This window comes from Acanthopagrus latus, chromosome 16, assembly GCF_904848185.1.
Source record: "Acanthopagrus latus isolate v.2019 chromosome 16, fAcaLat1.1, whole genome shotgun sequence".
Taxonomy (NCBI): domain Eukaryota; kingdom Metazoa; phylum Chordata; class Actinopteri; order Spariformes; family Sparidae; genus Acanthopagrus; species Acanthopagrus latus.
In genome coordinates this window covers 1,074,661-1,096,595 of record NC_051054.1, presented here as the reverse complement: position 1 = coordinate 1,096,595, position 21,935 = coordinate 1,074,661, and the positions used below count along the sequence as shown (strand labels likewise).

At 41.4% G+C, this 21,935-nt stretch overlaps 2 protein-coding genes across 5 annotated transcripts; both read right to left on the bottom strand.

Moving 5' to 3' along the window:
* Nucleotides 1-567: 567 nt before the first annotated feature.
* Nucleotides 568-10,160, bottom strand: LOC119004399 (NLR family CARD domain-containing protein 3-like). 2 transcript variants are annotated; one of them, XM_037071282.1, is made up of 10 exons: nt 10,003-10,160; nt 9,243-9,392; nt 8,280-8,429; nt 6,887-7,095; nt 6,220-6,334; nt 4,492-6,189; nt 3,864-4,037; nt 2,696-2,869; nt 2,293-2,466; nt 568-1,478 (listed from the first exon to the last, which is right to left on the bottom strand). In XM_037071282.1, the coding sequence occupies exons 2-10, from the start codon at nt 9,371-9,373 to the stop codon at nt 1,472-1,474; spliced, it is 2,832 nt and encodes a 943-aa protein (XP_036927177.1). In that variant the 5' UTR covers nt 9,374-9,392; nt 10,003-10,160; the 3' UTR covers nt 568-1,471. The 2 variants fall into 2 exon arrangements, with proteins under 2 accessions (XP_036927177.1, XP_036927176.1); XM_037071281.1 differs by having other exon boundaries at nt 4,492-6,334.
* A 591-nt stretch (nt 10,161-10,751) lies between these two features.
* Nucleotides 10,752-21,525, bottom strand: LOC119004397 (NACHT, LRR and PYD domains-containing protein 12-like). 3 transcript variants are annotated; one of them, XM_037071280.1, is made up of 10 exons: nt 21,247-21,525; nt 19,817-19,966; nt 18,897-19,016; nt 17,780-17,952; nt 15,512-17,405; nt 14,695-14,868; nt 13,941-14,114; nt 13,284-13,460; nt 12,854-13,027; nt 10,752-12,051 (listed from the first exon to the last, which is right to left on the bottom strand). In XM_037071280.1, the coding sequence occupies exons 1-10, from the start codon at nt 21,276-21,278 to the stop codon at nt 12,045-12,047; spliced, it is 3,075 nt and encodes a 1,024-aa protein (XP_036927175.1). In that variant the 5' UTR covers nt 21,279-21,525; the 3' UTR covers nt 10,752-12,044. The 3 variants fall into 3 exon arrangements, with proteins under 3 accessions (XP_036927175.1, XP_036927173.1, XP_036927174.1); XM_037071278.1 differs by lacking the exon at nt 13,284-13,460 and having other exon boundaries at nt 21,247-21,514; XM_037071279.1 differs by lacking the exons at nt 13,284-13,460; nt 21,247-21,525 and adding an exon at nt 20,577-20,796.
* Between the last annotated feature and the right edge of the window lie 410 nt (nt 21,526-21,935).

The following is a 21,935-nucleotide window of genomic DNA, read 5'->3' as shown; positions in this document are numbered from 1 at the left end:
TCTAAGCCTTCTCTTCTGATACTGTAACCCATGTAGAATGAAATGTGAATATAATACTGTTGTACATGAATTTGGCCCCTGGCCTCCTGTTATTATCATTGTTATTATTACTGGTGTGTCTATATTAGCCAGTCAGCCATGTTCCTATATGTGTTACTTGGCATGTAGCAAAAGCAGGTGTCCCAAGTGGTTTTGTTTTGAAAGACTGGAGGAGGTTAAGGTTAGGGTTTGGGTCGGGCCATGGTCCTGAAACATGCTACATATATACTGTAACTGTCTATGGTCCTGAAATCTATACGATACATGTTACATGTATACTGTGACAGTCTGTCGTCTTTTTTGTCTTGTTTTAGACCTGCAGGCTGGCCTAAGTGGCCTTTAAACAGCAGGGTTAGGAGTCAGTATGGTTTGTAGAGGCCCAGGTTGGCTGAAGTTGAGCAGATCTTCTGTCTCAAGTTCTTGTGGTCGGGTCAGGCAGCTATTGCTTAGTGTCAAAGACAAAACACAAGTGTTGTGGGGTTCTACTTCAAACTCCTCAACACATAAAAAGCAATGGCAGTCAAAACATATAAGAACAGTAGATTTATTAAAGTGTTTTCACAAAAGTGCAAGCAGTGCAAACATTTACAAAAGGTGAAGATGATAAAAAAAAAACTCCACAAGATTGTCAGAATAGCACTGAAATTTTTTTTTTTTCCCCCCTGAGAAAATATACAATTCACAATATCTGTGAATCTAATAATCTAATATCTGACAAAAGATTTAAAGTCTATTTCACATTAGTGTATTTTACACATTAATGTTCCACTGCTGTCTAAACATTTCCTTCATATACCTGCTTATTAATCAGAGGGCTCAGCATGCCTTCCCCAATATTATAGATACCTTTTTGAATTTGGCCAATGAAGTTTAAATATTTTAAGATGAAAAAGTGTAGATGAAAGATAAAAAAAATGAACGAATAATTAAGGTAATTCATGGCTCAAACCCCATATTTTTACATGCTCAGTAAACTTAAACTGTCAATGTGACAGCTATTTTTTCCCCTGAAGCTACAAAAGTGACAAGCAGCTGGTGAAGTTTCACTGTAGTGCATAAAAACGGTTCATTAAAATATATTGTTAAATAAATATTTGTTGAGGCAATAATAAGTACGATTTATGTTACTGTGTTTTTATTGTGCACACTTCTAAATCTATATTTGGACTGGATGAAGTTGTTTCTGTTCATGTTATTTTCAGTGGACAGTAGGAAGGGCAGTTACTGGAACTATGAACCTGGGGCCCCAAATCATGGAGCTGGATGGTGGACTGGACATTGTGTGTGACAGTGGAGCTCAGTCACTAATGGATGAAGTTCTCCTCTCTACCTGGTCAGAGCCTCTCCACCCACCAGCTGATGATGCTACTTCTGTATCACTGGATCATCAGGACACAGCTGATCCTCTCAACACCTCAACCTTCCTCATCAATCAGACTCTGACAGAGAGAAACAGAGAGACAACAGAAGTGATACATGAGTGTTTCCAGAGACTCCCTCCATCAGCTGTCAGTCAGTGATATAAAGACCAGCAGGACTTCAGTCCTGTTCAGACCACAGGTGGAGCTGCTGTGTAGCGTAGCCAGCTTCCTTTCAGCTTCATGTTAATGTGTTAGAGTGAAGCTCACAGACCTGCAGACACTTTGTTCATCAAGTCCGTTTACTCTACAGGTTTCACTGAAAGAGACAGTGAAATAAACTGCAGAGGGTCCCTGAACGCAACATTACTGCAGAAACAGAGAGGCATTCACTGCTCACTGTAATGATGATTTACTGATGTTAAAAACCAGAGTCTCAGTTACATCTGAATATTTCATCATGGTAAATATGGAACCTGTTACAAAGTGTTTGGACAAAACAAACAACAGACGGGCAAATAACTACATGATATCAAAGCTTCTACATGTTCATACCAAGAGTGTAACATCAGCTGAGGTTTCTGGACTTCAGCAGAGATTCTGCTCTGTCAAAAGACCACAAGATTACTTGATGTAATGATGGTTCTCTGAAATAAGAGCCAGTGATTTGCAGGCTTTGGTCATACTGATATCAGAATTGTGACACATATGAACTGATCAGTTCTTTAGTGTTGAGATGAGAAAACAAACACTTTGAGATCCTGAAGCCTGTCACCATTCTCCTCTTACAATTTCACTGAGGAAACCAGGAAATACTGGATCTTTACTTTGATGCCAACTGTTTTCAGCAAATACTGCTGGAACCATCATGGGTTGACTCCAACCCTCTACTGACCTCAAAGTCTCCAGTCTACATTGTGGACTCTCCTTCAGATCAGAGAGGAGCTTCACTCCTGAATACTGCAGCTTGTTTTCACTCAGGTCCAGCTCTCTCAGATGGGAGGGGTTGGACTTCAGAGCTGAGGCCAGAGAATCACAGCTGATCTCTGACAGACTGCAGCCCTCCAATCTGAATAAAGAATAAATGATATGGATAAAAACCTGTTTAAAATACAATCAGGTGTGTTCAGGTTTGAAATTAAACAGCCAACAGTGACCAGTTTCTACAGTTTCTTTAGTCCTTTGTGACCACAGACTAACTAAACTTAGTACACAAACATGAAAATATAAACGTGATGACATTTACAGCTTTATGGATGTGAGTAATGCGTGAACACATTAGCAGTCTAAGAACTGACCTCAGAATCACCAGTCTACAGTGTGGGCTCTGCAGAAAATCACACAGCAGCTTCACTCCTGAATCCTGCAGCTTGTTGTAGTTCAGGTCCAGCTCTCTGAGACAGGAGGGGTTGGACTTCAGAGCTGAGGCCAGAGAAGCGCAGCTGATCTCTGACAAACTGCAGTCCCTCAATCTGAATAAAGAACAAATTATGTGGATGAAAATCAATTTATAGTCCAATCAGATGTGTTCAGAGTTGAACTGTGCAGCTCAGCATTACTATGCCATGCTACTATGTCCTAATCAATGGCCGTTTCTCTAAATGAGTGGAGTGACTTTGTCGTTATGTTACTGGATTTTCATGATGTCTTGTACAGATATCATCCAAACATCAACTTAACATTCATACACTTGTTCATGTCAACACAGGTTAATAACATGATGCTGAAGTCTGAGTCTGAAAGAATGATTACATCAGATATGATGTATGTTTCTTCTAATTCAGAACATTTATTTGTCATTTTATGAAAACAAAATTATAAGAAAACTGTTTCTATAGAATTCCAAAATCTCCATACTGAAATAAATGACTTTATCAAATCAGTAATTATTGGGGTAAAGGGGTAACACCTGTCCCAGCACTTGTGATGCTCTCATTTCAGAGCACAGATTGAGACTATCACCACTGTCATCTTCATACAGAACCTTCCTGCACTGTTTTCATTTCCGGAATGGAAGCATCATCACATGTTGAAGTGACAGATCAGACACGACACTTCGAACAGCTGCTTTTGGATTTTTGCTTCACTCTGGGTGTGTCTGTGTGTGTCAGTGTTATATTATGTTTGTGTGTCTGTATGAGAGCAGCATATGTAGAAATATATCAGTTCCTGTAAAAAGCTTCTGTTTAAAAACACCTTATTACTGACAATGTGTTGAACTCCTTTACTTCCTTATTGATGTCTCACATATGACTAAATCTCAAATATTGATTTAATTTCTCAGCACACTGAAGGATAAAGCCAACAGTTTCCTCAAGTTCAAAATAAATTCTGAACTGTTCACACTGACATACTTTAAAACAGTTGTTGTAATTTGTGAAGAGAACTGAAGAGAATTTAAACCTTCTGTTATGGATTTAAATTTGGTGGATGAACACTGTACATGAGTAAAACACATAAACTGACCTCAGAGTCTCCAGTCTACAGTTTGGACTCTGCAGTCCAGCCGACAGCAGCTTCACTCCTGAATCCTGCAGGTTGTTGCGACTCAGGTCCAGCTCTGTCAGATAGGAGGGGCTGGACTTCAGAGCTGAGGCCACAACTTCACAGTGAGTCTCTGAGAGTCCACAGTTGATAAATCTGTAAATACAGACAAAAAATCCACTTTACTATGTCACTGATAACCAGGTTTGTAGTTTGAAACTTGAGCTCCTTCTGTCCACATGTTGTTGAGCAACATAATGAACCACAAGTTCATGTTTGGGACAAACATGTCAAATGACTAATTCAAACGCGAGTCATGTGAAGACGTGGTACAAATGCTTCATTACTGTACTTCAGAAGATGTTTCAGGTATCTGAGTGACTTTTCCTTTCTACATCTGAACACAAATATCTGAACATTCTCCTCCTCACATTTTTAAAACAGGCTTCTTAATTTAGATTGAATTATTTCAACAAGCAGGTATAATTCTAGTATACAAACATTGATACTGTGGACATTATATGATGTGCATGTGTGTCAGGTGTTGATCTTTAATACCGAAGGCTTCAGCTTAATGTTCCTTCATAATGTGAATCACATCTGAACTTACCGAGCCTTTCTGCAGTTCCTCACAGCTGGAATCAGTCTCTGTTTTCCTTCCCATGATGTGTTGTACTTCTCTGTGTGCAACTCATCCAGAACCTCCTCTGACATCTGCAGCATGTAGGCCAGAGCTGAGCAGTGGATCCCAGAGAGTTTCTTCTCTGATCTCTTCTCTGACTTCAGGAACTCTTGGATCTCCTGATGGACTGAGTGGTCATTCATCTCTGTCAGACAGTGGAAGATGTTGATGCTTCTGTCAGGAGAGATCTTATAACTCTTCATCTCCTTCAGGTTGTTGATGGCTCTCTGGATGATTTCTGGACTGTTGTCTATCTGACCCAGCAGGCCTGCTAAGAGTCTCTGGTTGGACTCCAGAGAGAGGCCATGAAGGAAGCGAACAAACAGGTCCAGGTGACCATTTGTACTTTTGAGGGATTTCTCCATGGCTCTGCTGAGAAGGTCATCCAGGGATGAGGCACTCTGTCCTTTCAGGAAGTCCCCCAGGACCTTTGAGTTTCTGTTGGTCTGACAGTGGATCATGTAGAATGCAGCCAGAAACTCCTGAACGCTCAGATGAACAAAGCAGTAGACTGTTTTCTGGAAGATCACACTCTCTCTTCTGAAGATCTCTGTACAAACTCCTGAGTACACCAAGGCCTCTGTGACATTAAGACCACAGCGCTCCAGGTCTTCTTGGTAGAAGATGATGTTTCCTTCCTCCAGCTGTTCAGCTGCCAGCCTCCCCAGCTTCAGAAGAACTTCCCTGTCAGCCTCCGTCAGCTCCTGTGGACTCGTTTCACGTCCTTCATTGTACTTCTTCCTTTTCCTCTTTGTCTGAACCAGCAGGAAGTGTGAGTACATGTCAGTCAGGGTCTTGGGCAGCTCTCCTCTCTGGTCTGTAGTCAACATGTGGTCCAGAACTGTAGCAGTGATCCAGCAGAAGACTGGGATCAGACACATGATGTGGAGGCTCCTGGAGGTCTTGATGTGTGAGATGATTCTGCTGGACAGTTCTTCATCACTGAATCTCCTCCTGAAGTACTCCTCCTTCTGGACGTCAGTGAAGCCTCGTACTTCTGTTACCCTGTCGACACATGAAGGAGGGATCTGATTGGCCGCTGCAGGTCTGGAAGTGATCCAGATGAGAGCCAAGGGAAGCAGCTTCCCCTGGATGAGGTTTGTCAGCAGCACGCTGACTGATGACTCCTGTGTGACATCAGACACGACCTCATGGTTGTTGAAATCCAGTGAAAGTCTGCTTTCATCCAGGCCGTCAAAGATGAAGAGAAGTTTACAGACAGCGAGCTTCTCTGCTGTCACCTTCTGTAATGTTGGATGGAAAACATGGAGCAGCCTGAGAAGACTGTACTGCTCATCTCTGATCAGGTTCAGCTCCCTGAACGACAGCAGAACCAGCAGACTGACATCTTGGTTTTCGGAGCCCTCTGCCCAGTCCAGAGTGAACTTCTGCACCGAGAAGGTTTTTCCAACTCCAGCGACGCCGTTGGTCAGAACCACTCTGATGCGTCTCTGTTGGTCAGGTGAGGCTTTAAAGATGTCGCAGCACCTGATTGGAGTTTCACTGAAGGTCGTCTTCTTGGAAGCTGTCTCTAGCTGCCTCACCTCATGTTGGGTATTAACCTCTTCACTCTGTCCCTCTGTGATGTAGAGCTCAGTGTAGATCCTGTTGAGGAGGGTTCCAGTTTCATCACTTCCTGTTTCATCACGCCCTGTTCCATCACTTCCTGTTCCATCACCTCCTGTTTCTTGACATCCTTCATTCACACGTTCACATCTCCTCCTCAGACTGATCTTATGTTCAACTAAAACTTCCTGCAGATCAACATTCACTGAAAACAGACAAATGTTTGACACAAAACAAAGAAAATTTACAGTCTGGAGATTATTTTCATCACCAGTAACAAAGATCAATATAAGAATATATAAAGAAGTAAAGGTTAGATAATCCAGTTTAGAGAAAGCATCAGAAATGTGTCTCTGGGCTTCTGACTGTGTCGGTGTTCATGCTTGACTGACAGCAGAGTCAACAGGCTGAGACTGAACAGCTCACTGTGGCTCTTCCTTCCTTCCTGGAATATTTACAACTGATCCACCATCAATAAGACACAATATGTTCATGGCTCTTCTCTAGATCTGTTTGTATTGAATAGCACCACTAACTAAGACAAACTCTGTTTCCTGTATGTATTTCAGTATGAAAACTGAGTTGAAAACTTGAGTTCTATCAGCAGCAAATGAACAAAGCTCTGATGTGACTTCAGTTACAGTAAATGGTCAACTAGAATCAGCACCTCGTGGTTTCTGCCTCCACTGGCCAGTGTGTCCACATGACTGAATGCACTTATTGAAAGGTTAAATGAAAGTCAGATGTGCAGTCTTACTTTGTACAGTTGGGCTCTGACTGTCTGTCCATAGTCCAGCTGTTGTTCTGGATCTCTTTCCACACTGGGGACAGGTCTGGTCCCAGTCTGAGGTGATGCACTGTCTGCAGAACCAGTGTCCACAGCTGGTAGAGACCAGATCCTTCAGGACGTCCTGACACCGAACACAGCAGGATGGCTGCTTCTTCTCAGAGACATGACTCCTCTTCCTGTAAAGACATTCTCAGTGTATATCTGTAATATCTAGTCCTTTATACATGGGAATGTATCTCAATAGTAAATCAAGGTCTACACTCTGGAGTCTAAATTTAAATATTTTAAATAATAAAAAAAAATCCAGAACACAATCCAGGAAGTTATCATTTATAAAACAGCGTCATTAGTTGATGGGAAGTCCTATCCTACAGATTACGAAAACAACAAGCAGAGAGTACGTTACATTAAATGAGGCATCCTGACTCAGGAGAGATGGAGATAAGTCTAGAGAAAGTCCAACAAAGTTTTGAAAAGTATAATAAGTCACTATGCTCCCAACCAAAAAATAATAATGACCGTCAAATGTAGCAATTTCTAGCATCTTTAAATTTACCCTCTCTCATGGGAGAACAAAATGAAAAGTTAACAGCTGAAACTTTAACAGAGGAATTATATGTTGCTATTGGAAGACTCAAAGTCACTAATTCCCCAGGCATGGATGGTCTCACATTCGAGTGGTATTCTTCTCCTTCAGATGTTAGTGGACAGGAGTACCTTGCCACTGGTGTTGTGTCCTAAACCTTTAAATCTGCTGGTTTATTAAACCTTAACTCAAAAAATAATCCTCAGTCCAGAAATCATCTCTCATCTCTTGCTTATGACCAACCATAAATTGTCTTCATATATTTTTAAGTGTTCTGGGTGCACTTTCTATTTTATGTCTGATTTTCAATGTCATTACTCTAGTTTGCACTTTTATTGTCTTACGATGGTTTGCCCATTTCAAACAACTAACATGGGTTTGTGAGGCACAGTGGGGCATGTATTGCGATCTTGGGCTATTCAAATAAACTTGACTTGACTGTTTTTAGAAACAAATATTAACCTCACTGAGGTCAGCCACCAATCAGCCCAGCCAGCAGCTCTACATGATCTGAACACATCTGAGGCAGATTCACTCACATTTTGAATAGTTATAATATTTACAGCCATTTCAACGTCTCAGCAAATTTATGTATATGTTTTGAAGTTCTGAAGTGAAGGTTCTCAGGTGTCAGATAAAGAAATCAGATCAACTCCATCTTAGTTTCTGCACCAGATGTACATCATAAATATAACTCTTTCAGCAGAACATTTCGTCCTCATCCTCAGTGCATCATCTTCATCAGGTCAGTTTACAGTGAAAACAGAGTCTTACTTTGTGTCTGAGGGTCCAGGTTCATTACTGAACTTTGGAGGAGCATGTTTGGACTGATCACTCTTCAGAGACACACAGCTGGATCCTGGAGACTCTGATCTGTCCTTCTCCTCCTCCACACAAACGCTCATCTTCTGGTCTGAAGTCAGTCTGAGAGGTGAAACAGTGACACTGACTGTGAGCTCAGAACAAGAAGCAGGAAACACGTTTGTCCATCAGTCTCATGCAGGACTAGAAGTAACACACTCACATGCAGTTTAACAAAATAAATGCACCTGTCAACCCTGTCAGTGTCGGTGTGTCTCCTCCCCTCTGTGTATATATGTGTGTGTGTTGTACTTTTTACTCTATTACATATATTGAACAACAGTTACTTTGTGCATTCTGACTATTAATGCAAAATACCAATAAACTAATAAATTATGACATATTATTGAAGATTAAAGTATTTACAATGAGCTCCACCTTCAGTAGGCTCAGTAACAGATCAATGTATTTTGACTGCAGTCAAATTATGAATGACACTAGTGCTTAGAGCTAAATGCTAGCATCAGCATGCTAACATGCTCACAATGACATTGCTAAAATGCTGGTGTTTAGCAGATGTCATGTTCAATATGTTCATCTCTTAGTTCAGCGTGTTAGCGTGCTAACATTGGCTAACTGTCAGTAAACAGAGTGTAGCTGAGGCTGATGTGAACATCTTTAGTTCTGCAGGTTTTTGGTCATAAAGTATTGAGCACATTAACATGTTGACCTGCTGATGGCGCTAGATGAAATGTCAGGAAAGTTAATAGAGTTCATCCTGAGGGGAACATGATTGTTGGAACCCACTGCTTCTGCACCAACATGAACTGCCATCACCTGTTTACACCCCGCTGACTCTGTGCTGCTTTTCATTTGTAGTGGGCTGTTGGTGTGGACACCACACATAGAGTTTAATTCAATAAAACAGAGTCTTACTTTGTGTCTGAGGGTCCAGGTTCATTACTGAACTTTGGAGGAGCATGTTTGGACTGATCACTCTTCAGAGACTCACGGCTGGATCCTGGAAACTCTGATCTGTCCTCCTCTTTCTCCACAGGAACACTCATCTTCTGGTCTGAAGTCAGTCTGAGAGGTGAAACAGTGACACTGACTGTGAGCGCAGAACAAGAATCAGGAAACAAGTTTGTCCATCAGTCTGAAGCAGGACTGAGAGGACAGGACGGGCAGTATTTGTGTGTTTTTATCTGTTTCTTATCTTCTGTACAAAACACCATCTACAGATCAATACACACTGATGGTTCACACAGTTTGGTTCTGCAGTGTCAGTTTGTGTTACTAGTTTATTACAGTGTGTGCGTGTGTGTGTGTGTGGATGTGTGTGTGTGTGCGCGCCCTGCAGTGAGAGCAGGCTGGTGTGTATCTGGAAATAATGCTCCCTACGGCCAATCATCGTCCGTATCACTGAGGAAGGACTGAAAACAGGAAGTAACACACGTACACCCACATACGCAGTTTAATAAAATAAAGCACTTGGTCAGGTTTCTTTCCCTCTGAGTTCCTTTTCTTCAGTTACACATAGTTTAATGTGTTTTATTCAGCCAATCAGGACTTTGCATCCACAGAAGAATCAAAGTGTCGACTTCATTTTAACATTTCTTTCCTCGTCAGTCCACAGAGACAAACTGACTCAGACACTCGGGCTGTAAAACAATAAAAGTGTTGTTTTAACACTCACCAGCCTCAGACTGTAGTTTGTCTCCTCAGACTGTAGTTTGTCTCCTCAGACTGCAGTTTGTCTCCTCAGACTGCAGTTTGTCTCCTGTTTTCTGCTCCGTCGACTCAAAATCGAGTGAACAGCTGACCGAACACTTTCACTTTCACGTTCCTCTCTCCTCTCATGAGCCTGCATCACAGAGTCAGTGTGGCCCCTCCCCTCTGTGTGTGTGTGTGTTGTGAGAGATAAGCACTCTGACGTTCCAAGACAAAATGTTGTACGTACGCTGTATAAAAGTTAGTGCTGTTAAAGTCTGGATGAGAGATGCACATGAGTTTATTTCTCTCGTGGTCTTTGTAAACTTAACAGCTGCTGTAGAAATGTCTACCAAACGGATCTCTGACAAACTGAGGCTGTTAATGTAAACTCGTAGGTCGGCCCTCGATCTATCCAGCAGACTTACTGGCTTCTATGCACTTTTCTGTCTATTCCTCACTGAGTCAGAGAAGCTCTGCAGTAACTTTCCACTTATTTGTTGTTAACAGATCACCATGTGTGAAGGCTGCTGTGGATATAATCTGAACATGGGGAGGTTTGTGAGGATTAACTTGACAATGTGCATCTAGTTGTGCTGTTACGGTGTTCTTCCATGATCTTGTTTGTATAAACTATTTCAACATAAGTCTTCAGTGTCTCTGAGTTTTCTTCATCTCTCCTGAATGTTCAAGCAAGTCCAAATTCTGTGTGTGTTGCTCTATTAGTGTCTCTGATTGAATTAAAATGATTTTAATTATTGGTTTCACACATTTCAGAGGTAAATATTGTACATTTTACTCCATTACATAGTATACTTAACAATGTTAGTTACTTATGCATTATAAATGTAAATACAAAATATCAATAAACTGTCAAATTATGTCATTGTAGACTGAAGTATCTAAAATGAGCTCCACCTTCAGTAGTTGCAATAACAGATGAATGCACTTATACTGTAGTCAAACTGTGAGGATGCTGTGTGTCTTTAACTCTGCAGATATATTGGTCGTGGTTGAGACCTTGGCTGCACTCTAGTGATTCACAGTAACAATATTCATCTTTGCTGCTTCCTATCACAGTTGCTGCTGGCATCATCACCTTGAAGGGCATTGGAAAGTAAACTTTGAACAACATATGGAACAAAGGTGGAGTCCATTTAAGATGATGGAATGCATAAATCTGACAAATTGTGTCTTTAAATCAATTTGAACTACTAATGATTACATTTAATTTTTGACCAAATGAAGTCAAAAAGAAATCATCACGTCAGTTCAGTTTAGGGGGAAAACAACATCAACAGTGACACCTGCTGGCAGAAAGCAGCTCCAGCAGAAGCTCCAGAACATGAAGCTGCTGCTCAGAACTGCTTCAACACGGACTTCAGAGGGGAAAAAGCTCCACAGGACAACTTCAGGGTCGCACATTCAACTCGAATTTGTTGATGCTGCAGGAAATATGATAATCGACATGTTTTCACTTGAAGCCTGCGACATAAAGACAGTCGATGAAAAGGAATAAATCCTTCAGTTCACTGAGTGCACGCTTAATGTACAGTGTCATGTAAAGTTGAATGTCATGCTGAGTCTTTACCAACTTATTGATGCTCCATTATCTCGTGACTAGCATGTCAAATTAATATTTGTTGAAGCGACAGGAAGTACGATTTTAATGTTATTGTGTTTTTATTGTGCACACTTCTAAATGTATGTTTGGACAAGATGAAGTTGTTTCTGTTCTTGTTAAATCCAGGTGGCAGTAGGGGGGGCAGTTAGTTGAACTACGAGCCCCAACACAAAGAGCTGGATGTGACAGTGGAGCTGATCAGTGGAGCTGATCTCAGAGCAGTTCAGACTGCAGCACTGACAGTCATCTCCAGTTGATGAAATGGTCCATCAGTCACTGCTGGATGAAGCTCTCCTCTCTGCCCAGTCAGAGCCTCTCCATCCACCAGCTGATGGTGCTGCTTCAACCTCTCTGGATCATCAGGACACAGCTGATCCTCTCAACACCTCCACCTCCCTCATCAATCAGACTCTGACAGAGAGAAGAGAGACAACAGAAGTGATACATGAGTGTTTCCAGAGACTCCCTCCATCAGCTGTCAGTCAGTGATATAAAGACCAGCAGGACTTCAGTCCTGTTCAGACCACAAGTGGAGCTGCTGTGTAGCGTAGCCAGCTTCCTTTCAGCTTCATGTTAATGTGTTAGAGTGAAGCTCACAGACCTGCAGACACTTTGTTCATCAAGTCTGTTTACTCTGCAGGTTTCACTGAAAGAGACAGTGAAATAAACTGCAGAGGGTCCCTGAACGCAACATTACTGCAGAAACAGAGAGACATTCACTGCTCACTGTAATGAAGATTTTTTGATGTTAAAAACCAGAGTCTCAGTTACATCTGAATATTTATGGAGCCTCTTATAAAGTATTTGGTCAAAACAAGTGACAGATGGGCAAATAACTATATGATGTTAAAGCTCCTACATGTTCATACAAAGAGAGAGTGTAACATCAGCTGTGGTTTCTGGACTTTGGCAGAAGATCTGTTCTGTAGAAAGACCACATGGTTACTAAATGTAATGATGATTCTCTGAAATAAGAGCCAGTGATTTGCAGGCTTTGGTCAGACTGATATGAGAATTGTGACACATATGAACTGATCAGTTATTTAGTGTTGAGATGAGAAAACAAACACTTTGAGATCCTGAAGCCTGTCACCATTCTCCTCTTACAATTTCACTGAGGAAACCAGGAAATACTGGATCTTTACTTTGATGCCAACTGTTTTCAGCAAATACTGCTGGAACCATCATGGGTTGACTCCAACCCTCTACTGACCTCAAAGTCTCCAGTCTACGTTGTGGACTCTCCTTCAGATCAGAGAGGAGCTTCACTCCTGAATACTGCAGCTTGTTTTCACTCAGGTCCAGCTCTCTCAGATGGGAGGAGTTGGACTTCAGAGCTGAGGCCAGAGAATCACAGCTGATCTTTGACACACTGCAGTCCCTTAATCTGAATAAGGAATAAATTATGTAGATAAAAATCCTTTTAAAATTCAATGAGATGTGTTCCGGTTTGAATTTACAGTGACCATTTTCTACAGTTTCTCAGTCTTTTGTGACTGCAGACAAAATTTAGTTGACAAAAATATGAACAAACAAGGCATTTACAGCTTCAAGGCTGTGAATTGTGTTTAAACGCAAACTGGGTTAAATTGTTTCTTAAACAGTAAGGATCAACAACAGCAACAGAGAGATCATAAACTGACCTCAGAGTCTCCAGTCTACAATGTGGACTCTGCAGAAAATCACACAGCGGCTTCACTCCTGAATCCTGCAGCCTGTAGTTCCAACTCAGGTCCAGCTCTCTCAGATGGGAGGGGTTGGACTTCAGAGCTGAGGCCAGAGAAGCACAGCTGATCTCTGACAAACTGCAGCCCATCAATCTGAATAAAAATATAAATTATTTAAAGAAGACAACGTTCCTGCTTGAAATCATTCACTGTTTAACAATCTATTGAAAGCTGAATAATGTCCAAAATGTAGAAGTTTAGAAAATGGAAACTCCAAAAACCTGAACCCAACAGAATGCACATTCAAAACGTGCTGTTGCTTCAATAATGACGTTGTGACTCACCCTCTTAAACCATGGCTGTTGTCGTGCAGCCAAACACATAGGAAAACCCACAGAAACTGATTTAAGTTTAAAATCAAGATGACAAAATTTCAGAAGATGACAAACAAATCAAGATGACGAATGATGTATGAAGGTGTTAAATGTGCTGCTCAACACAGAAGAAAACAGACTTTAGCATTAAGATACTCAGTGTGGATCAGTATAATATCAGCCTTATGTCTGCAGTTGAGTGTCAGCACAATCTTCACATCAAATTAATCAGACCAAGATGTAAAAAATGTTGTCTGACCTCAGAGTCTCCAGACTACAGTGTGGACTCTGCAGAAAATCACACAGCATCTTCACTCCTGAATCCTGGAGCTTGTTGTGGCTCAGGTCCAGCTCTCTCAGATGGGAGGGGTTGGACTTCAGAGCTGAGGCCAGAGAAGCACAGCTGATCTCTGACAAACTGCAGTCCATCAATCTAAATAAATAATAAATGATGCAGATAAAAGCAGATTCATCATCCAATCAGATTTGAAATGTGAAATGTGCTTTTCTCTCTAAAATGAGTGGAGTGAATTTGTCATTGTGTTATTGTTAATCATCATAATATCAACTTCTACAGACATCATCCAAACATCAGCTCAACATTCATACACCTATTCATGTCAACACAGATTAATAACAAGCTACTGAATTCAGTCAAATCTTAAACAATATTAAAATCAGACATGATGTTACCCTCGTTCTCTTTTGTTTCTTCTAATTCAGAACAAACATTTACAAGTACAAAGTAAGATGTTTTCTATGGAATTCCAAAATGTCCAAAATGAAAATGAAATAAAAGACTTCATAATAATTATTTAAGTAAACACATGACAAGAACTTTAACATCTGTCCCAGTACTTGTGACGCTCTCATTTCAGAGCAAAGATTGACACACTAACACACAGCTGCCTGACTGACTTCATCCTCCATCATCTTCAGATAATTTAAACATTCTGCTATGGATTTAAATTTGGTGGATGAACACTGTACATGAGCAAAACACGTTAACTGACCCCAAAGTCTCCAGTCTACAGTTTGGACTGTGCAGTCCAGCCAACAGCAGCTTCACTCCTGAATCCTGCAGGTTGTTGTGACTCAGGTCCAACTCTTTCAGTTGGGAGGGGTTGGACTTCAGAGCTGAGGCCACGACTTCACAGTGAGTCTCTGAGAGTCCACAGCAAATAAATCTGTGAAGTTAACAGTTAATAAAACAGTTACAACTCAAATACACAATTTACAATTTATTATGCAATGTATGCGTTTTGCATCACAGAGCACATTAATATGAGCGGCTGCAGCTCAGCTGGTCAGTTGGTCAGCCTGAGCTTGGCAATCACTGATCACCAGGCTCTTGGTTTTAAACTTGCTCTACTTGTCCATGTGTCCTTGAGCAGCATAATGAACAACAAATTCATGTTTTTGGACAAAAGTCTCAAATGACTAATGGAAACATGAATCATGTGAAGACATAGTACAAATACTTCATTACTGTACTTCAGTAGATGTTTCAGGTATCTGTACTTCACTTGAGTATCTCATTGACATCCCTCCCTACATCTGAACACAAATGTTTGAACTTTCTCCTCCTCACATTTTAAAAACCATTTGTACTCCTCAGGGATTTCTCCATGGCACTGCTGAGAAAACCATCCAAGGATGGGCAACAAGTCTCATGGCCATCAATGCTTCTAACAATAAAAATGTAGAAACCTTCTCAAAAAAAGACTTTTTTCCCTTGAAGTCCTCCAAGACCTTTGCATTCTTGAAGGTCTTTAATACTGAGCCTTCAGCTTTACGTTACTTTATAATGTGAATCACATCTGAACTTACCGAGCCTTTCTGCAGTTCCTCACAGCTGGAATCAGTCTCTGTTTTCCTTCCCATGATGTGTTGTACTTCTCTGTGTCCAACTCATCCAGAACCTCCTCTGACATCTGCAGCATGTAGGCCAGAGCTGAGCAGTGGATCCCAGAGAGTTTCTTCTCTGATCTGTTCTCTGACTTCAGGAACTCTTGGATCTCATGATGGACTGAGTGGTCATTCATCTCTGTCAGACAGTGGAAGATGTTGATGCTTCTGTCAGGAGAAAGATTAGGACTATTCATCTTCTTCAGGTTGTTGATGGCTATCTGGATGATTTCTGGACTGTTGTCTATCTGACCCAGCAGGACTCGTAAGAGTCTCTGGTTGGACTCCAGAGAGAGGCCATGAAGGAAGCGAACAAACAGGTCCAGGTGACCATTTGTACTCCTCAGAGATTTCTCCATGGCACTGCTGAGAACATCAACCAAGGATGGGTAACAGGTCTCATGGCCATGAGCGCTTCTAACAAAAAACGCATAAATCTTCTCAAAAAAATACTTTGGTTTTGGATTTGAGTCCCTGTGCTTGTACTTTATTCCCTTGAAGTCGTCCAGTACCTTCATGTTCCTGTTGGTGTGACAGTGGAACATGTAGACTGCAGCCAGAAACTCCTGAACACTCAGATGAACAAAGCAGTAGACTGTTTTCTGGAAGATCACACTCTCTCTTCTGAAGATCTCTGTACAAACTCCTGAGTACACCGAGGCCTCTGTGATATCAAGACTACAGCGTTCCAGGTCTTCTTGGTAGAACATGATGTTTCCTTCCTCCAGCTGTTCAAACGCCAGCCTCCCCAGCTTTAGAAGAACTTCCCTGTCAGCCTCCGTCAGCTCCTGTGGACTCGTCTCACGTCCCTCATCGTACTTCTGCTTCTTCCTCTTTGTCTGAACCAGCAGGAAGTGTGAGTACATGTCAGTCAGGGTCTTGGGCAGCTCTCCTCTCTGGTCTGTAGTCAACATGTGGTCCAGAACTGTAGCAGTGATCCAGCAGAAGACTGGGATCAGACACATGATGTGGAGGCTCCTGGAGGTCTTGATGTGTGAGATGATTCTGCTGGACAGATCTTCATCACTGAACCTCCTCCTGAAGTACTCCTCCTTCTGGACGTCAGTGAAGCCTCGTACTTCAGTTACCCTGTCGACACATGAAGGAGGGATCTGATTGGCCGCTGCGGGTCGGGAAGTGATCCAGATGAGAGCCGAGGGAAGCAGCTTCCCCTGGATGAGGTTTGTCAGCAGCACGCTGACTGATGACTCCTGTGTGACATCAGACACGACCTCATGGTTGTTGAAATCCAGTGAAAGTCTGCTTTCATCCAGGCCGTCATAGATGAAGAGAAGTTTACAGACAGTGAGCTTCTCTGCTGTCACCTTCTGTAATGTTGGATGGAAAACATGGAGCAGCCTGAGAAGACTGTACTGCTCATCTCTGATCAGGTTCAGCTCCCTGAACGACAGCAGAACCAGCAGACTGACATCTTGGTTTTCGGAGCCCTCTGCCCAGTCCAGAGTGAACTTCTGCACCGAGAAGGTTTTTCCAACTCCAGCGACGCCGTTGGTCAGAACCACTCTGATGCGTCTCTGTTGGTCAGGTGAGGCTTTAAAGATGTCGCAGCACCTGATTGGAGTTTCACTGAAGGTCTTCTTCTTGGAAGCTGTCTCAAGCTGCCTCACCTCATGTTGGGTATTAACCTCTTCACTCTGTCCCTCTGTGATGTAGAGCTCAGTGTAGATCCTGTTGAGGAGGGTTCCACTTCCTGTTCCATCACTTCTCTTTTCTTCACATCCTTCAGTCACACGTTCACATCTCCTCCTCAGACTGATCTTATGTTCATTTAAAACCTTCTGCAGACCAACATTCACTGAAAAGAGACAAAGTTTGAAACAGTACAAAGAAAATTTAACAATCTGGAGATTATTTTCATCACCAATAATAAAGATCAATATAAGAATATATAAAGAAGTGAAGGTTATAAAGCCCAGTTTAGAGAAAGCATCAGAAATGTGTCTCTGGGCTTCTGACTGTGTCGGTGTTCATGCTTGACTGACAGCAGAGTCAACAGGCTGAGTCTGAACAGCTCACTGTGGCTCTTAATTCCTCCCTGGAATATTTACAACTGATCCATCAATAAGACACAATATGTTCACATCTTCTTCTCTAAATCTGTTTTTATTGAATAGCACCACCAACAAAGACAAACACACTCTGTTTCCTGTGTGTGCTTCAGGATCTTACCTCCACATTGGGGACAGGAGGAGTCTCCTGGTGAAGTAGACTGAACCAAGTCTGAGGTGATGCAGCGTCTGCAGAACCAGTGTCCACAGCTGGTGGAGACCGGATCCTTCAGGACGTCCTGACACCAAACACAGCAGGTGGGCTGCTTCTTCTCAGACACATAACTCCTCTTCCTGAGAAGACATTTCTTCATTAATTACTTGTTGGTTGTTGTTAAAATATCCAGATTTGGTGTTTTGGTTATAATTAATACAAAGTCAACAGTCAGCAGCTGCTTCACAGTGAAGCCTCCAGTAAAGAGCTCATCATGTCTTTCTATGTGTCACGGTCACTTTGGGCAGCTCACATTGAGTCAGTCAGCTTTGAACTGCGGTTAGAGGTGCTAGAAATAACTGTGACAGACCAGCAGTCACAGACAGGTAGCAGGAAACAGAGATGTAACAGGTTCAAGCAGTGTGAGCCAATGAGTGTGGAGCAGTTCACTGAGTGGACGCCATCTTTTAAAGGAACAAAACTGGCTGTGAATGATAAATGTCAGCTGGCTGCTGTGAATAATGACGGTTCATCGTGCTAGAATGAAACACCAGAAAATCTGTGTGAAATAAAATGTCAGTCAGGTTCATCAGGTCAACTGACAGTTTATCACTCCGCTGTCAACTCACATACGTCATCACTTTCATTATTAAACTTTCCTTAAATGATTCAGGACATGTTCCATGTTGTGATAAATTATGAAAGTCAGACAGGATCAATGATTAAACTCTGTTTTCATCATCAAATCGGCTTTAAATTAATCAAATCATGTGTAAATGTATCAACTTGTGTTTCTCACGTACATTTTTACCATTTACTTTGTTACTTTCAGCATCATCTCAGAGACCTCAGTGAGGTCAGCCACTGATCGGCCCAGCCAGCAGCTCTACATGATCTAAACACATCTGAAGCAGATTCACTCACATTTTGAATAGTTTTAATATTTACAGCCATTAAATCAAATCCATCTTAGTTTCTGCAGCAGATGTGCATCATGAATATAAATCTTTCAGCAGAACATTTAGTCTTCATCCTCAGTGCATCATCTTCATCAGGTCAGTTTACAGTAAAAACAGTGTCTTACTTTGGGTCTGAGGGTCCAGGTTCAGCACTGAAGACTGGAGGAAGAGATCTGGACCAGTCACTCTTCAGAGACTCACAGCTGGATCCTGGAGGTTCTGATCTCTGTCTGTTGGACTGAACTCTGCAAACACCAACATTTTATTCATCTCACATGAATCTTTGATAAATTATCTGATGAAAGTCATTGATGAAGCTCTAAACACACAAACAGCTGCTCCTGTTGATGATCAGGAGGTTTAAAGTTTGGATCAGTCCTCTTGGATTAGATTACATCTTTTCTCTGAGACTGACAGCTGTTACAGACACTCAGAGGGAGATGGACCAATGATTCTTCTCTCAGTCAAACATTTTAGTTTGCAGCTACATGAAGAAAATGTGGACAGTTGAGTCATTTTCATGACATGTTAAAGGTCCAGTGTGTCCTCATAAACAAACTGTTGACTGACACCAGTTTGACAAAGTGTTCCTGAGCCCATGTAGTAATCTTCTCTATACAGACATGTGTTTGACAGAGCGCTGAACCCTCAGTTACGATACGATCAGTTGTTACCAATCAACCTTGTTTCTACTTGTTTGAAACATGTTGCTGCTGTCAAATTCACAGAAATCAATGAAAATATTCAATATATCGTCTTTGTGCTGGTTTATCCAGTGATATGATTCTGTTCATTTTATTTATGTTTCAAACAGCGTCACATCTTTTTGGAATCAGGGTTTTCACTCCCTGTTATTACTGCCGCTGTATGCTGACACATTCATGGGACGACAGGATGTTGATCTGGTTACAGCTCGTCACAATAAAAGCTTTGGCTCTAACATGTAGAGTATTTCTTCCCTCCGGGAGCCTGATGTTACTCTACAGCTGGTAAATGGAAAAACTTTACCAGCAAACACTGAATGAGTCAGAATCAGTTCTCTTACTTTGTCTCTGAGGGTCCAGGTTCATTACTGAAGTCTGGAGGATGATATTTGGACCAGTCACTCTTCAGAGACTCACAGCTGGATCCTGGAAACTCTGATCTGTCCTCCTCTTTCTCCACAGGAACACTCATCTTCTGGTCTGAAGTCGGTCTGAGAGGTGAAACAGTGACACTGACTGTGAGCTCAGAACAAGAATCAGGAAACAAGTTTGTCCATCAGTCTGAAGCAGGACTGAGAGGACAGGACGGGCAGTATTTGTGTGTTTTTATCTGTTTCTTATCTTCTGTATTGGTCCATTATAGATCTTTGTGCTGCTGATTCTATTATAGGATCCACAGAGTTCAACAGAATACTGAACCTTACAAAACACCATCGACAGATCAATACTGCAGTTACATTTTGTTACTACTTCATTACTTTGTGTGTGTGTGTGTGTGTGCTGCAGTGGCAGGGGGCTGGAGGGTAACCGGAGAATACCACTCCTTGTGTACAGAACAGGAAGTAACACCCATCCACCGACCCACACACACACACACACACACACACACACACACACACACACACACACACACACACACACACTCCTTTTCTTTCGTTACAGTACTTTTAATGTGTTTTATTCAGCCATCAGGACTTTGCGTCCACAGAAGAATCAAACTGTCAACGTCATCCCCACATTTCTTTCCTCGACAGTCCACAGAGACAAACTGACTCAGACACTCGGACAGTAAAAGAATCAAAGTGTTGTTTTAACACTCACCAGCCTCAGACTGTAGTCTGTCTCCTCAGACTTCAGTTTATCTCCTCTGTTGTCCTTCTGTACCACCAACTCAAACTGCACTCTGACCTCAATAATCACCTGTATTCCAGTCACTGTGGCTCCTCCCCTCTCCATTTACAGTAAATCAGTTGACCTTTGTATGTGTTGCTCACACAGGTAAACTGTTTATAAGTGTCTTTCTTTGCTTAAACAGAAAAGCTGTATGTGGTTTCACACACATCAGAACCCCACTTTCTACCCCACTCCAAAAACTTTAACATCGGTTCATTGATTTTTTAAAATTAATAATCAGAATAAGCAATGAACTAATAAATGGTGATGTATTATTGGAGATTAAAGCATTTAAAATGAGCTCCAATCACAAAGCTAATTATGTGGACACAGTCAATGTTATATTGACATTAAAACTTAATTCTTGTTAATAATTTTCAAACTGAAAGTACCATAATTTACTGATTTCAAATGTTAAATCCTGTTGATCTAACGTCCCAGAATGATAATTCATAACTTTATGTTGCCCAGTTCTGTAAAGTATCTCCACGTTTTTGTGTGTCAAAATCAAAATGTGTTGTTCAGTTACACAAATGGGAAGTGATGAATAAAATATTAAATCAGGACTAAAAGGCTCCTTTTGGGTCGGGTTGTTTACCTGATTGAGCCCAAAGTCTTCTGGCAGTTCATGTGGATTTCTTCTCTTGGGATTCTCTTAAATCTGCACCTTCTTCAGCCAGAGCTCTGGGGTCCTTCACCCCATCCGTCCTCCATCGAAGAAACACTGGCAGACGACTAGAAGTATTCTCTGTCACTAACTTACTGTTGGTTTCATAAATATATTTTGGACATACAGACAAACTTCACTTTCTGTTTTAGCATTTTAAACAGCATCATAATAAGGACCTTCAGACACAGCTATTGGCTAAGTTTTGGCTAACATTAGATGAAATGCTAAGCTAACGTCTGCCATGACAGTAAAATAAAAAAAATGAGTAAACTCCAACATAATTTCTCCAACTAGTTAATTAGTCATTGCTTAAGCCTTGTTATCAGCTGACATTAGGTGATTAATCGATTTACACAGCGTGAAGTTAGCTGGCTAACACAAACCAATGATAACTGGTGAATTTCATTAATTATAGAGAGTAAAATTAAATGTTTAATAGCTTAATAACAAATACAGCTCCAGATATGACATCATGCTGAGACATGAGTGTTTTAAAACACACTTCAGTTAACTGAGACAAGAGTTTTTAACATGTTTTCCGCCAGTATTTAATGATAATTAATGAATATTTGACTCACTGACTCACTTCTTTGTAGCCTGCAGTCAACAAACACCGC